This window comes from Diplotaxodon limnothrissa, linkage group LG3 (assembly GCF_057381915.1).
Source record: "Diplotaxodon limnothrissa isolate DT_005_m linkage group LG3, D_limnothrissa_male_GT1.1, whole genome shotgun sequence".
Taxonomy (NCBI): domain Eukaryota; kingdom Metazoa; phylum Chordata; class Actinopteri; order Cichliformes; family Cichlidae; genus Diplotaxodon; species Diplotaxodon limnothrissa.
The window spans coordinates 52,627,845-52,645,443 of record NC_140598.1 but is presented as its reverse complement, the minus strand read 5'-3'; the positions used below and the strand labels follow the sequence as shown (position 1 = coordinate 52,645,443).

At 43.2% G+C, this 17,599-nt stretch overlaps 1 protein-coding gene across 3 annotated transcripts in view; it reads left to right on the top strand.

Moving 5' to 3' along the window:
- arap2 (ArfGAP with RhoGAP domain, ankyrin repeat and PH domain 2) overlaps window positions 1–17,599 on the top strand; it is a 186,081-nt gene that overhangs the window by 46,026 nt on the left and 122,456 nt on the right. For all 3 annotated transcript variants that reach the window (XM_085349547.1, XM_085349548.1, XM_085349549.1), the window contains exon 9: window positions 13,502–13,608. In XM_085349547.1, coding sequence (XP_085205673.1) covers window positions 13,502–13,608 — 107 coding nt within the window. The remainder of the gene's footprint in view (window positions 1–13,501; window positions 13,609–17,599) is intronic.

Below are 17,599 nucleotides of genomic sequence, written 5' to 3'. Positions count from 1 at the left end.
TACACTGACGCGCGTATCACGCGTTTTGGCGTTTTCGCGACGCAAATCTGCTTCCGAATTTTCGCGGGACCCGCAATCGCGCGTCATCGCGCCTTTCCATTGACTTTACATGTAAACCTGACGCTCTATTCGCGTCCATCGCGTTCGGTGTGAACACACCGTTAGTGATTGCTTTAAATTTGCAGGTTTATTGAGTGTGGGGACCTTTGAGGCGATACCTAAACACTCATTCAGATATTTTAATTGGCATTCATATGATTAGTATGTTATTGAGTGCATGTGTCGGGGTTTATTTGTTTGTCTAAGTCTAATTAAAATTCTCACATAACAGGCACGCGTGGCAGGTTCACGGCATTTTGGAGGATAAGTACATCTACATATTTTTAGCCATACAGACAGATTGGAGCTAGCATGTGCACTATGATTCTTTCGATTGTTTTCTCTTCAAAGTATGTTCTGCTTATTGTTTTTGCTCATTAATTGTTTTGGATGACATTTTCGCATACAGCGTTTGGAAAACATTTGAAGAGTGAGACAAAGGCGGATTTATAAAGAAGGAAAGAGAGAGAGAGTTGCAGACAGACAAGTGTATCGCCCGCTGAAATTCTTACACTTCTGACCATCTGTCCATATGTCTGCTATTGATGGCTGTCAGCGTTCTGTTAATTTGCGGACGCGAGTCGAAGCCCACACTTGTCTCCGTGCAACTGCAGTTTCATCCGATTGAATGCAAGCTGTCAGGAGCAGACAGGTGTCACAGTGTTATTGTTTCAGTGTTATTAACATGCAAGGATTCTCCCAACTGCAGCACCTCATCCGATCGCATATTTATGTGAGTGTTTAATGCAGAACCGCAAGACGGGGAAGGAGGAGAGCTAAGCAGAGAATAAGAGAAGTTGGCCCTATTCAAAGGTGATACACTGAGATAAGTTTGTTATGGTCCAAACAGTGGCAGGACAAAAATACCTACCACTGTTTGTTCCAGTGGCGATGAGACTTGTACTGTTAGCATATTGTTGACGTGACCCCTTAAACTGTAGCAGTTTTCATCTGTTTACACTCATCATTACTGAATCTCAGATGCTGAGAGAATTAGCACCCAACCTGTTTGTTCTTTAATGAGTGAATACATTAGAAGCAGAGAGAGAGAGATGGCTTGTATGGAAGATTAAAATGTGCTTTTTTAATTAATGTATTTTCTAGAAAACACTTTTTAATGTTTTTACTTTTTGCGCATTTATGTTTTATTTTTAGCCTGTTTTACTCCCAGATAAAAATGCACTAATTGAAAACGTTGTGGTAGACCACTAGAGGGCTCCACTCACACCCAGTGTATAGGAAGTGTGTTCCTGTGTATTGTGGCGCGATATGCGCAGTTGATGTTGGAGACGAATAAAGAAGGAGTGAGAACTGAGAACTCTGTGTCGTTGATGCTTACCTCCACATTGGTGACCCCTGACTCGAGCATGCAACGAGCCGCAGATAACGTTATGGATGCATCAGCGGCTGCGGGACCTCCGCCTCCTGTTGCAGCTACGTTCGCTGTGGCGCTGAAACTGCCGGACTTTTGGCTCCATGACCCCCCGTCATGGTTTGTACACGTGGAGGCTCAGTTCGCCCTTCGCAGCATCTCGGCTGACGACACGAAGTATCACCATGTAGTGGCCTCGCTCGACCCGCTGGCCACCCGTCGCGCGATGGCGCTCCTCCGGGACCCACCCGCCCAAGGGAAATATGCCGCCCTCAAAGAGCTGCTTTTTCGGCGCTATGCCCTCTCCGACACTGGACGAGCCGAAAAGCACCTCAACCTGTCAGGCTTGGGTGGCGGTACCGCGCTCGAGCTCATGGAGAACATGCTATCGTTGATCGGGCCGGATGACGGTGGTTTCCTCTTCGCCCACCTCTTCCTCCGCCAACTACCGGCTGCCGTGAGAGCTGTCCTCGCAAACTCCCCACTTCTGCCTGCGAAGGATTATCGCTCCCTGGCTGAAGAAGCGGATTGCATTTTCCTGGCTAGCCGCACTTTCGACGTTCACGCCCTGGCTACGGACTCGCCGGCGGCACCTTCCACGCCTCCTTGCTGATGGCAGGGATTGCTACACGCCGGCACCGTGTACAGAGCATCTGTTTCTACCATCAGCGTTTTGACGACAGAGCGCGTTGCTGCCTGCCATGCCATTGCTCGAAAATCCACCGGCACACACAGGCACCCCTCGAACCTTTCCGTGTCCCGGGTAGGCGTTTCGATCACGTTCATGTGGACCTGGTTGGTCCCTTGCCGCAGTCACAGGGTTTCACGCACCTTTTGACTGTGGTGGACCGCACGACCAGGTGGCTGGAGGCGGTACCCCTGGCGTCCACGACAGCGGTGACGGTGGCCAGGGCATTTTTGTCAACGTGGGTTTCACGTTTCGGGCCTCCTACTGACATTACCTCAGACAGGGGCCCCCAGTTTGTTTCTGAACTTCGGTCTGCTATGGCTGACGGCCTGGGAGTCAAGGTCCACCGCACCACAGCATACCACCCGCAAGCTAATGGGATGTGCGAAAGGTTTCACCGGTCACTTAAGGCCGCGCTCCGGGCTTCCTTAACAAGTGGCGAATGGGTCGACCGTCTTCCGTTGGTTTTGCTGGGATTGCGTAGCGCGGTTAAAGAAGACCTCGGGGTTTCCCCGGCTGAACTGGTCCTCGGCCAGCCTCTCCAGGTCCCCGGGGAATTCTTACCTGAGAGCCCTCCCCCATGTTTCGATACCTCTTTGTTGCCTTTTCGCCCCCCAAGGTCCTGTGCACCACTGCCTGCCTGACACTTTTGTTCCGAGTTCGTTGGACTCTGCTCGTTTCGTTTTCGTCAGGCACAATGCCCATAGGACTCCGCTGCGTCCGCCATACAGGGTTCTTAAACCAGGCAACAAACATTTCATTTTGGACTTTGGCGGTCGGCAGGAGGTTGTCTCTGTTGACAGACTTAAGCCTGCACATGTTATGCAGGAGGATCAGGTGGTCCCGGCCCAGGCCCCTCGCCGCGGCCGCCCACCTGCCACCGGGCTGATGGATTCTGTTTTTCCCCCCAGGAGCGACCCAAAATCAACGGAGTCCGAGTCGTCTGCAGCTTTTTCTGACCGCCAGTGCCAGCCTCGCTCCCGGGCTGGGTTGCCCTCTGTCAATTCCCCACCCCCCCAGTTCAGCCGTTCCGGCCGTTTGCTTAAGCCCCGGGTCCTGGACTAGTTCTGCTGGGTGTTCGGGGGGGGGGGGCGGCATGTGTGGTGGACCAGTAGAGGGCTCCACTCACACTCAGTGTATAGGAAGTGTGTTCTTGTGTATTGTGGCGCGATATGCGCAGTTGATGTTGGAGACGAATAAAGAAGGAGTGAGAACTGAGAGCTCTGTGTCGTTGATGCTTACCTCCACAACGTGACTAAAGCAGTCATAAAAGTACTTGTCTAAATACACCCAGAGGTTTCAGGCTGTACTTTTGTGATGTTTTGATGGAGTAACTATTTACAGTCAGAATACTCAAAATACAAAACTACAGCTAAAACTACAATTCAGATTCACCCTGAGGTGCCGGCTGGATCCCAGCGCACATATACAATGCTGAAGTAGTCTTTTAAAATGCTGCGGCTTTACCTCCAGCTTTCTGCATTACTTCATAATTGCTGAGTGATCAATTGAATTTTTTACAATCTGGTGCATTCTTGCTTTTTGCTGTTTTTAAATCACTACTCGATGCAAAGGGTGTAGTTGTTGGCAGTGTTGAAATCCTCTGGAGGGTTGATGAATGGATATAGTAGCAGCATTTCTGGTGAACATTTGAAATCTTCAAATGAGAACTACTGATTCAGTATTACATTTGAGAGACGGATTTTAAAAAGGAATGGTCAGTCAAGATATCTTTATTTTTGGTCCCTTTGAGTGGAGCTCTGAAAACTCCATAGTATCTTTTATTAAGCAAACCTGCCTGGTACATTCTGGTGTCTTGCAAACTTTTTGATCCCAGTTTGTAACACAGACTTTCCTTTAAAAAAATTTGTAGACTCCAATCTCAAGCAGAGATACAGTATCTGCTTGAGGAATTATTTAAGCCTTATACATACTGATGGACATTATGGACAATGCCAGACATCCTCTGCACACGGCCATTAACAACCAGAAGAGTCTGTTCAGTGACAGGTTGCTTCTCCCAAAGACAAGAACTAACAGACTTAAAAACTCCTTTGTCCCACACGCCATCAGACTGTTTAACTCCTCCCTGGAGGGGAGAGGGAGGGGAAACAGGAGGACAAAGGAGGGGGGAACAACTAAGCTGTAGTGCCTCTTCACCTCACTGTGCAATACCTTTTGTGCAATACTTTTGTAAATAGTCAACGGTGCAATAGACTCAATACTTGAAATGTGCAATTCACTTGTATTTTTATTTTTATTCCTATTTATTCTATTTATCCCCTTCGTATATTTTATTTATATTGTCTCTGTATTTATATATATGTGTGTGTGTGTGTGTGTGTGTGTGTGTGTGTGTGTGTGTGTGTATATATATATATATATATATATATATATATATATATAATATTCTGTAACTCTGTAACTTCTGTCGGTGCTGTGCTTTTTTGGAAATCGAATTTCCCAGAGGAACCCACCCGAGGGATTAATAAAGATCTATCTATCTATCTATCTATCTATCTATCTATCTATCTATCTATCTATCTACATATTATTAAAAGTGTTCTTAGCTTAGCTTGTCGTGAGTGGAAGGGAGTGTAATTTAGCCTTACAAAGATGAGAAAATGTACTTACTAACAGCAGATGGCATAAAAGATGGTCATGGCTTCTGGGTGTGAAAGGTGAAACGCATATCAATGTGACTTAAACCTTTAGAGATAACAGAGATAACTCTTTGTTGTCACTGCACAGTCATACCTCGAACAATAGTACAACGAAATTGGAAACTGTCCTGCGTCAGCACAACACAAACAAGACAACACAACACAAACAAGACAACACAACACAGTAGTAAAAAACACACCTACCTACCCACACACATATACGTAGAAAATAACAAAACACTGAACGTGAGGAGCAGTGAGCTGCTGCGTCTATGCGCACCGCCATCTTAACCCATGTGATGCTAACCATGTAATGCTAACTTGTCCACCACACACACACACATATATAAATTATGCATATCTGTGTATAACAGTTAAATGTGCTGGCAGGCTTACTTTAAAATTTTGGATAGGGATGACAGTACAGTCTGGATTTGGTGCTAATGCTAAGCTAATTTAGCTGTATGTGACACACTGAGAAATTAGCATGAAACTCTGTAAGAAAAACATGTGATCTTACTTTGAAGGTTTTTTTTTTTAATGTTTAAACTGACATTAGCAGCTAACACTAGTGATGACCTACAAACTTGGCTAGTAAGTTACAACTTTACAGCATCCTAGCGTTAAATTGAATGCTAATTTTGGCTAGTGAAAGCTTACATGACACTCAAAGCAGCTACACCATAAACTATGAACCACTTAGCTTTACTGTAGTAGTGTATATATTCACTTTTCTTTGCAAGCTCCTTTGTATATATTCAAATTATTACAAGTACAATTATTACAAGTACTCATGAGGCTTCTTGGTGGTATTAATACTTTACATGCACATTAGCATGCTTGTTATAGGAACAAAATAATTAAACGCCCCTGATGTAGCTGACTTGGTGTTAATGTACAGCTTTGTTTTGTTGTTGTGGACCTTCCATCTCCATTTTAGTCATAAAATAAAGAAGAGATAAGTTTGCTCTTAAAGTTTCCCTTGAGTCTCTCATATTTGATGTCAGTCCAATTAAACCCTGATAGTCCCTGTTCATGTACAGCTTCCCTGTTCTCTGCCTGCTCCTGTCCCGACAGCGAGATATAACATCTGAGATGGAAAGATACCTCACAGCCGTGATACTATTTCTTAAAGTGCCTGACACGTATTTGTGTGCATATTTGATAATGCTACATGCATTCGACTCATTTCCATCCCTCCTCGGCTCACATTTCGTTTCGCTCGCTCTTGTAGTTTTGTTGTTTGCCTTTCATTATTTTCTTCATTAGCCTGAACAAACATCTTTGTTAGAATTCTCTTTTGGGTATCACTCCTTGTCAGCACATTTCCACTTCCTTGATCTGAGACAGCGGGAGAATCGGAGGGAAAGAGAGAATCGGGGAGTGAACAAATTAATTGTATTATTTTAGCTTACAAGCTAAATCCTCGGCATAAATGCAGGAGCAGCTGCGGTGCATTTTGCAGGGAGGAAAGCAGGCGGCAAATGAAAGACAAGAGACTTAAGAGTCAGAAACTGAGAGATGGAAGTAGGAAGATGAAGTGAACAGGGTGGAAAGACCAGTTCGGTGCAGGGCTTGCATGAGTGAGAATCGAGCGTTGGTGGTTTTGTAAGAAAAGGAGAGAGTGATGGAGAGCAAGAGCACAGGGAGGGAGGTAGACCATAGCCCTGTTCAAGTTCAGTGGAGTGGAGTATTTAATCTAACATGATGAACGAGCTATTGGAAACATCATCCTCCCAGCTCCTCCTTCAACACCCCTACCCCATTTCTCATGGACCGTAAGCCCCGTGATGGAGCTGTGGTTAAGGTCACTTAAACACCAAGGTAAAGAAAGTCAGACAGTGCGCAAAGTGTGTCTCTCACACACACACGGTTACTCTGAGAACCATCTCTCTGCCATGCCCTGCATAGGCAAATTGGCACAAGCAGAGTGACTTGTTTCGTGTCTTATCGTGTCGTACATCACAAGTGTTGCCCACTTTGTTTTCACTCTGGTAGCTGAGGGATTGATTGATGGTTGAATGATCATATTTCTCGCTGTCATCTTGTGTATAATTTAGAATTCCTCCCAGTTCCAAGTTAAATCTTAGCTGAAATGAAAACTTTCAACATGCAGTAGAGCCTTTCCTGGTGGAAGGAGGGGGGGGGGGAGAGTACACAATGAGATTGCGACTGAAATTTTAATTAATCTTTGCTTTAATTAAATTCTCTGCTCTTCACAAGATCTTCTCTGTGAGACTTAACATCATCCAGAGACTTCGAGGCCGTTTTGTAGCACTGATGCTGCGACTGAATTTGAGATCAAGGCTCTTCGTTTTTTGTCTTCATACCTGATTTAGCTGAAAGATAACAAATTCAAATCTTTTGCTGTGTAACAAGAGCAGTTTACACCTGCCTTTCTTTCTCTTTTCATACTTGGAAGCCGTGATTACAACACTTGCATATTAAGTTGATTGACTAATTACAAATTAAATACTGTTCCTTTTAGCTACTGTTCCTTTTAGCTACTAAATACTATCCTGTGTTCAGTGGTACTTTCCTGTCTTAGCTGCCTGCTGAAATGTAGCAGTGAGAGCACCAAAGGCCGCTTAGTTGCAGAAAAACTAAAACATTCAAGATGCTAAAAATGGTCAGAAGGTAATTGCACTGTGGGGTAATGAATCTCTCTGGGTTCATCAGTACAGACCACTTTTTTGACAGTACTAATTTGATTGGTTATTAACACAATAAGACTAAAACAAGCTTTGGTGAGCTGGTTACTGGTTATGTATTCAAAGACACAACAAACAGAACAAATGTAATCATCAGACTAGCGAGGGGGCAAAAAATATTCAAGGCTCTCCCTGAAAAAGACGTCGTGTTGACGCGACCATATGTTAGTCTGATGGTGCCTTTCTAGATGTTACCATGTTACTTGCACAGATTTCTCTTGTCATATTACGTACTGTGGATGATGAGAGATAACCAGTCTGCACATCATCATTCTGAAACTGGAGAGAGAGTTTTGCAGATTGTTGAACCTCTGCCTATCTTTACTTCTGAGAAACTCTGCCTGTCTAAGGTGCTCTTTTTATACCCAGTCACGTTAGGCCTCTTTTTTACTAGCACCTGCTCGACTCGACTTGACTTTATTCAGTTTCAGGCGTTTTAATGTGGGTGGGATTGTTATAGCAAGGCGACCTCAAGTATCATGACTTCATTTGTATGATACATACAATGGAGGGCATTGAGGCGATTGTATACCAGCTGGTTGATCTGTCACTAAAACGTCTGCACCTCGTCGTGTACCTATTGACTTAGCTTGGAACTCTTGCCAAGTAGGTACTATAAAAGGTACTTGGTACTTGGTACTGGGGACTACCACCTAATGGAAATCCCTAAGAACAGAGTCCAGCTGAGGCCAGGGGCCTGGGGTGGCCAACTCCAGGCCTCGAGAGCCGGTGTCCTGCAAGTTTTGGATAACACCCTGGGTCAACACACCTGAGTCAAATGATTACTTCATTACCAGGCCTCTGGAGAACTTCAAAAAATGTTGAGGAGATAATTTAGTCATTGAAATCTGTGATGGATCAAGGACACATCTAAAACCTGCAGGACACATGCTTTCGATGGATGGAGTTGGACACCCCTGGAGTAAGGCGCTAGTGGAAAAGAAGCATTACTGACCTCTTGCCAATCTGAATATAAAAGCGTTTCGCTGCCAAAGGTTTGTGTCTCTGTTCGCAGTTGTTGTCTATCACATATAGACAGCCTTGAAGCCTGCGCTGCCATCACACTATTTTCAGTAACATCGTGAGTCGAGAAAATGGACCAGACAGCATGTGAAGCTAAAACTGAATGTGACCACAAGTTGCGACTAGACAAAAGCTCACGGTGGGGTTGCACTTTCAATAATTTTAACTTTATTGTAATCAAACACCATCATGCAGTAAGTTTACACCTGCTGCAGTGCCCAGCAAACACGTTGCTGTTCCTAGTCATTGCTGCACGCACACTCAGGACTCATCTGATCTCAGCTGCACACAAATAAAGATTCATGACTGTCTTGTGTGTTTGTGACACTGTCGTGTGTTGTCAGGTCTGTGGGCAGACGCTGTCAGCTGTAGTCAAATGAAGGTTGCACCGAGAAGATTACTTGCGATGCTTCTTGTAGCTGTCTGAAAGTGGTATTAATTGTGTGTTTGCATGCTAGCATTTGTTAATTAGAACAAAGAGCAGCTGAGGCTGATGGGGGAAATAAACCAAATGAATCTGACCTTCTACTGGAGCTAGAATAAAAGTTTCAGAATAATCAAAGTCCCCCTGATTGAGGTCTGTGCATGCTAAGGTCCGGGTGGACTGACGCTCGTTGGAGTCATGTGCTATTAGTTACAGAAACCTATGATCTTTATGTTTTTTCCAGACAATCTCACGATGGAAGAGCTGTGAGAGTCTTAAAAGTCTTTACAGCTACCTGCAGGATCCCCAGTCAAGCTCTGTGAAAATGTTTTAACCAAATGACCAAAAATGTGTCTTTTATTGGTTGTTGGTTGAAACGCGCCCTCAACCGACTTTGAGGAATACAGAAATTGAAGACATCAAACTCTTGTCTTCATGCGTTCATGTGACTTCCGTGTTCTCCACCCTGTCGCTGCCCTTCGCTGCCTCGCCGCCCGATGTTTAAAATAATCAAATAGTCTTTTGTCTCCATGTGTGCTCTTTTAAACTCGCCTACCTCTGTGTGAGACGGTGTTACCCTGCATGCTTTTAGAGCAGCTTTAAGTGGTTGAGTGGTCATGGAATTGGAGATAGACGTGGAGCCCTGCCTCTATTTGTCTGGGTTTCTTTCAGAGCGGCTCTGTGCTGAGAAGCGACTGACTTGGAAAGCTCTGAGAGAAATAATTGGAATATTCCAAACGGCCTTTGTGCAGAATTCACGAGGTTAAGCGTGAGCGAGACTTTGTCCTTCACGCCTTGTAACAGTTCTCGAGATTTTGTTGATATGAGCTGATTTTTTTTTTTTACTTTTTTAAAATAAAAAATTAGTTTCACCTCCCTGAGATGCTTTGCATATGGACCACAAGTAGTAAGTCATACACATGCGTGAGAACATTCGCCTTAGGGCCTTTTCCCCTCTCTCTCCTCCTATAAGCGCCATTAATGCCTCCTACCCCTCAGCAGTTGTAAAAAGGGTTATTTTTTTTTACCTCTAATGCCTTTGCTTCTTCTCTCCATCCCTCCATACTTGGTGAATTAATTGGAGAGGGCAGGAGGCTGCAGCACATATTGGGTAGGTAACGAGTGGTGAGGGCTGGACGGCCGCTAACACCCAACTCTCTAATTGGCTGCCCGAGTGAGATGAGGGTCATTAGATATAGGTGACTGCTTTGCCCTCTCGGCACATGCATTCAGACAGGCGTGAACACTGATGCCTGCATGCACGCGTACACATGCAGACATCCTTCTGCTGTCATTTATTTTTCTTCCATGTAAATCGTTTGTCCTTCTGCGGGGCTTTTCGTGTGTTTTCTTTTATAACGCCACATCGAGCTCCTCTGCTGATCTGAACGGACGGCAACTGCGAGCTTTGAAGGAGACTGCATTTCTACTCCATGACCCCCACGCTCTCATTACAGCGTCATGCGTCTTCAAACCTCTGAACGCGCTGAACTTAAAAGAGCAACAACTGTACACGGCTGTAATTGATAGGAGAGAGAGGCAAGTTTTTGCTGCCCTCGAGGCCCTCGCGTCAAAAGTTTCAGCTCAATTAGGACCTGGCCATACAAGCCTCACTCTCACATTATCTCTCTCTTTCTCTCCGTCGCTTATGTCATCCTCTTGTGAAATCAAAGGGTCTTAATTACTCATAAAGCTTCACGGGATCTCCGCATGACGCTGCCTCGTTGTCCTCTCCTGGTATCGTTGCGCGGAACTGTGGGACGGGAGAATAATTGGTCGCGCTTTTCACTACAGTCCTCTAAATTTGTTTGAAGTAGTCTAATTGGGGCTAACGATGGCCAAATGAAGATTTTGACAACATTAGCCTCAATTGATCCAGCCCACACAATAGCAAAAAGATCAGGCTGGAAATGCTGCAGCATGAAAAAATATTTAAGTAAACTTCCATCTTGGATTGCAATCTGTAAAATCTGGCTGCTCTGAGAAGGTGGTTGCTAATTATTTAGCAAGAGATATGGCAGCGCTCTTCTCCTTCACACACACAAACACGCGCACACACACGTGCGCGCGTCTTCTCACCGCTAGGTCGTGCGTTTCCAAAAAAAGCGCCTAATCAGCGTCGATGGCGTAGATTCATTTCCTCCTTTGTTTGGGCGTAATTAGTGCAAATTGTTTTCGCTGCTGAAGAACAGTTAGCGCAGAAAACACACATGATTTATAGCTGGCACAGCGTGGCAGCGTTTAGTGCTCCTCACTTAAGCAGTATTTGTAATTCGCTGTTGGAGTATTTGTGAAGATGGTGTTTTATTCTGGCTTTTTACACACAAACACACGCACTTTCTCTGTCAACTGCTCAGCTGACCCCTCGCCTGTCTCACCCACTCTCAGTGAGGATTATCATGACCTCCCTTCACATGCACGTTCTCACCGGTCTCTCCCTTCCTCTGTGTTCTCGCGCTCTTTGTCACCCTCATCTTTTTGAGTCACGTCTTTTTGGCTTTGTCTCAGTGCATCAGGGATGCTTTCGAGTGTGTATTATTCTTTACTGTAAAGTTGGAACCCCTCGGATTTCGGCTCTGTTTTGATATTTTGCTTATATGTGTGGGAGTGGGTGCGCTTCTTCCGTCTCCCCGTCTGTTTTTCCGTCTCTTTCTGGCTCGGAGCTCTAGGCTATAGAAAATGGTCTAAACTGCTGTGAGTGTTGAGGGTGAAGTGGGAGAAGGGAGGGGCATGTAGAGTTACAGTGGAACTTGTGAAAACTGTGCCTTTGCACATAACCCCTATTTTCTGAAATGTGCCTCAGAAAACATTGAAGCTGAAAGCTCGGGTTGGTTTGGATTCCCGAGATGAAACATTTGGCTTTAACAGAGCTTTGCTGTTATGCGCAGGTATACTCTCCCTATCTCTTTCTGGTTTCTATTGCTTTCTATGTGTCTCACACACATACACACTTATCCCGGTGTATCTCTGCAACACACAAACACGCACACCACATACAGAGGCAGTTTGTGCGTCACTGGTGAGGAGAGGAAGAAAGTCAATGACAGTTCAGCAGGTCCCTCTCACGAGTCTAACATTATATCCACTTCCTGTGTGTGTTTATGTATATACTATATAATATACAGCTGTGACTGTGCTTCTTCCTCAGTGTTGACATTCAAGCCTCATTTGAGTAACAGGTTGCGACTTTAATGAGCTGACCTGTTGATCCCACCTTATTAAGCAGGGTCTGTAATTTGACCAGAAGGGGCTTGAAGTGCTGCCCAGTGGTTGAAGCCAAATATTTGCAGGGCCCCTTAGGGAACATTGTTTTTAATATTTTCTGCATTCATTTTCAACTTGAAGCATATGTCTGTGCTTTAAAAGTGGGGGAAATAAAGATGTACAGGAAAGTAACACTCTTTTAGTGAGGAAAAAAAAACTTTCGCAGTTTGCTTCAGTACAATTCAGAATGCCATGTTAGGCCAACACTTCACAATCAATTTTGATGCTTATTTATTTACTAAGAAGATAAAAGGGGCCTTTAAGAGGCAAATAAGCACAACATTAATAGAGTCCGACCGGTTTGGCAGCAGGCCGATATTAGCTACTTTCCAGTCTTTCAATACCTGCATTTATAATGGTCATCCATCCATCCATCCATCCTTCCATCCATCCATCTATTCATGCATCTATTCTCTTCCAGCTATCCAGTTGAGAGTCATGGAGAGTCATGGAGGGCTAAGAGACAAGGGCCAAGACACAGGCTACACCCTGAACTGGCTGTTGCAGGGATAACAGATATAAATGGACAACAATTCATGGTCACATTCATACATATGGCTAATTTATAATCACTAGATAATCTAACCAAATGTAAGTCTTTGGACTGTGGGAGGAAGCTGAAGTACCTGGAGAGACTCCACAGACATGGGTTGAACATGTAAAACCCACACAGAAAAGCCCCAGACTTCTTTCTCTTTGTAGGAGAACGCTGAGATTATTAGCTTGTTTGATGAGCTAGAATAAAAATTTAAAAAGCAATTCAAAGTACAGTGAATTTTAATTCATTAAAATACTTATTTGCATCCTTATTAAGACTAAGCTGAGAAGATTCAAGGTATTTAATTGTGTACTTTCCAAACATGATGTTAGCGTAAATGTCATGTAATATTAGCTTAGCTTAGCTAGCCTCTCTGTTAAAAATTTAAAAGAAAGACTTATGTTTTGTGTATTCTGAGTTACGAAACGTTTGGTCATGCTTGTTTGTTTTGTTGCAAAGATGCAGGTGAAAAGAATAATGAAAAAAAAAATGTAGAAATAACGAGTGTTTGTGTCCAGTTGTTTCTCTTTGGTTCTAGCCTTAATGCTAGGCTAACGATCTTGTGGCTTTAGCTCCATATTTAACAGTGAGGTAAACACTCAATCCTGTAATGTAAGAAGAGGATAAACGGTTCCTTTTTATATTTTTTGCTGAGAAAATGTGAACAATCTGTTAAATGGTTATCATTTTTTTTCTATCTTTGTGTTTGTGATTTTCAGGATTACAAAGCGGGGCTGGCTGTCGCTGAAGTGGAACTGACCGCTGCCAACATCAGAGACGTGGACCGCAGGGGCTTTGAAATCAACACGCCCTTCAAAAACTTCTGGTATGTCTACTCTTCATTTGTGTTTGTGCACGGCTGCCTCACCAGCATGTGTACGGCATGTAGCTTGGCATGTTTCTGCACGCTTTTTCCACCACCAAAGAGCTATTCATGCTCGGCTGCACGTGATATTTGATTTGTCTTTTTATGTGTGTGAGAGAAGAGTGCACTCTATCCGTTTGATCTTTCAGCTCTTACCTTAACACATACTCTGCTTCTTATTTCTTTTTCATCTTCTCAAAGACGAATGTTGGAAATGATGGCGCCCCTCGCCTTCGATACAGACTCTCTTTTAGCCAGGTTGACATTGTACACCTCCACATTTGTTTAAATCTTACCATAGGAGGCTGTGGGAAGTCAAGACATGATTTCCAGTTCTCTTACAAACAAATCCTGCAGGATCATCTTCTAATTCTAGCCACACAGTTTAGGAAATGTCCTTACAATAAGTCTCTTGTTACACTTTACTCTAATCTCAGAAGTCATATCTCACAAACCATCCATTACGGCTACAGTAAAGGGTGAGGACAGGGGTTTTAGTTAAGCTGCTCTCATATATTGAGGGTATTAACAGTCACACAGTATGATAAGAGTTTAGGGAACTTTCAGTCAAATAATATTCACATAGTGGCCTCTTTCTTTCTTGTAACAGAGGTGGAGAATTTATTCACCAGTATCTTGTATTTTTTGGGAGTGAATATTAATGAGATGTAGCTGTTTGGAAGAAGTTGATTTCTTTCTGTTTTTGTTCTTTTTGTACGTGCTACCTGCCTAACACCTCACTTCATTTCCTCCCTTCATTTTTATGAAATGTGCAAAAAGAAAACTATCCCTCGCTCCTTATCTGTGAAAAACAAGAGTTCAATTAAGCTGATACAGTCAAATGTGCTGATGAAGGGAGCTGGATGAGAAGTGTTACTTTGTTAGTGAAAATGATTTAAAACACTGTTTTAGCAGAGCCTCTGAAAAAGTGGAGTCAAACTACACAATAACAGCCACACATTAACTGCATCTCTGCTATATTGCAGTGATTGAAGATGCCTCTTTTGTCAGGTCTCAGCAAGTTCATGGCTAAATCCTTGACTTATTAGATGCATTTGCAGTCTTGGCTTAAGTACCAAGTCAATGACAAAAATTGTGAAAACACAACCACGCTTCATCTTCATATAACGGTGTAGATGCCACAGGCAAGAAAACTGCTGAAAATTGAGGGGTGGAAACCCCCCCCCCCCCACATATATCAGCACTGGTGCATAAAGAAAACAACTGCAGTTCATCAACCTCAAAGACAGGTATTTGATTTAGTGCGCACAATTCAGCGTGTGCAAGTTTCAGCTGTTCACCTAATTATATCATCATGATGTTAATTAGCTACTCTAAGCTCATTGTGTTCAGCAGTTTTGTTTCAATATATATGTTTTTTGTATTAAGTGTTGTGGAGTTTCACAGATATATTTTCTAGTACAGGGCATGCACATGTACACTGTGTGCACACACAAGGAGGCAATAAATATACTTATAAGGTGCTTATGTGCAAATATAACCAAGTAACTGTGATATGCGAGTGATCTGGCTCTACAGTTACTCTCTTGTCCCTGTAGGTTCTGGTTAGACCAGGCTTCTGCTGCAGTCACTTTCAGTTGCTGCTTGTTTGTGAGTCTCTGCATTCAGTTTTGTATTTAATAACTGATGAGCTGCCCTTTTGGGTTGAGATCAGATGACTGACTTGGCCATTGAAAAATATCCAATTGCCTCGTGAGACTCCTGCAATATGCTTTGGTTCATTATCCAGGCACTTTTGTAGCATTTGTCTGAATCTGAGCGGGCAGTAAAGCCCTGTACACTGCACAGTTCATCCTGCTGCTTCTACCAGGTGTCACATGGTCATTAAACACTAGAGATGTGTAGATGTTTTCTGGCAGTCTCTAATCCGTCCTCCTTATTCTTAAGTGTAACCAGTAATTGTAGACACTTGATGATGATATTTCTACCTCCTCGAGAGTGTTTTTGACTTGATTAGATGTTGTGAAGGAGTTTTCCAGACTGAGAAAACAATCCTGTAATCATCTAGTTTAGTTGTCATGGTCAGCTGGTCGGTGCATTTATTCTTGAGAAGATTGTTGCAGACTGTTAACTTTGGCCGCTGCTAACGTTTTTGCTGTTTTCCTGGTAGATTTATGTAGTATTTTCTGTGTAATGATGGTCTCCCTCACCTGCACTAACATCTCTTGGTACGTCATATTGAGAGTTCTAGTACCAAATGGAAGTTCTATACTTAATTTTTGATAAAACAGTCCTCACCTGGCCATCATACTGTTGCTGGTTAGGCTCTCCAAATGTATAAAAATGGCTGTAACAATACCTGGTTAAACCCCTTGAATTAAAGTTGCATTTTAATCACTTAAATGACTGTTTGATTTAATATGAGCTTTAAAGCTCAAATCTGAATGAGAAAGAAAACTTTTAACTTGTGGTTTTACACTCGTTGCTAATGTCCCAAACTTCTGAATAGATAATATTTGATATTACTGCCAATTAAATACAGTAATAGAGAGTTTAGTCAAAGCATCACTGCCTCTACAGAAACATATAGCCGTGTATCATCTGCATAACCACAGTAGCAAATATTATGCTGTCTGATTAACAAGCGGCCACATGTATAGTGAGAACATTAACGGGCTCAGATAGCTGCCCTGTGGAACTCCATAGGAAGTGTCACGAGTGGCTGATAGCTGACCTCCAAAGATGAAGTATTTCCTGTCGGTGACCGTTAATCTAAATCATTCAAAAACACAATTATAAAAAGTAAAATACGGACAACAATCTTATCATAAGTTAGCCTAACTATGAAGGTTATTATAGTTAACTAAAACCAAACTAAAAGCTAAACCTAGATGTGGTGAAACTAAAATAAAAATGAGACCATCTGCTGTAGTCACATAAAACAGGGCCATCATCCAGGAACCTGTGGACATTACTGTAATAGCGAAGGCGTTGTCCACTGGTATAATCATAGACTTTGTTCTTTGAGAGGTAAAAATAATAATAAAAATGATAACACGATTTGCCTGTTACACATGGTATAAGAGAAGCAATGCTTCTTCCTACTAATAATACTAAACATTAGTCGTTACTTTTTTGGCTCTCTTCAGATAAATGTGCACGATTCTGAAAACAGCTGAGAGATTTAGAGCTGAAATGATCAGTTTTTTCATAAACAAATTAATCTGCAAGGACTCGATGAAATACATAATTGAGTATCATCTTGGTCTTCTGTAGTAGATGTTGAATATGTTCAGTCTATCAACAGACAAGAGAAGCAATTTGCAAACCTTACCTCGCCTTCAAGGAAACATTGATGGACATTTTTTGCCATTGTAGGATATTTTGCAGACCAAACGATTAATTCATGGCAGACAAACTGAGACTGAAACAAATTGCTCTGTTATGCAACCTGGACAAAACAACTTGACCAACTTTTTTGCCCTGCAACGATGATGCAGGATTTCATCATTAAGCCCGCCCAATCAGCGAGTTACCTGTCGGTCTGCCAGGCTCCATTTTTACTCCTCGTGGTTTTACCCTTTGTTTTCCTTTGGGGTGTAACTAATGAGCAGCCGTGTCACAAAGTTAAGCCTGAGCTCTAATGAGACAAAAGAGAAACTCTTCATAAGTTTGCTTTTACCGCATTTAGCAGCACTCCTGTCAAATCACTGTGACGGAGCATCTTGTAACTCACCGCATCCGCCTCTTACAAACTATAAACATATTGATCATAGCGGGGCGTACACGATCACCATGCTTTTTTATGAAGTCTCCTCTGGGAGCTTTGTACAGGTATCTCTGCCTCTGTAGGGCACAAAGCCTTTCAGGTGCCTCGAGTCCTGTGGGCCTGCGATCAATGAGCGTGCTGCTTGTTTGTGCTGTAATGGCCCATTTAGAATACAACCGTCACAGCTGCCTGGACAAAGCACGGCTCGTTTGTTTGCGTGTG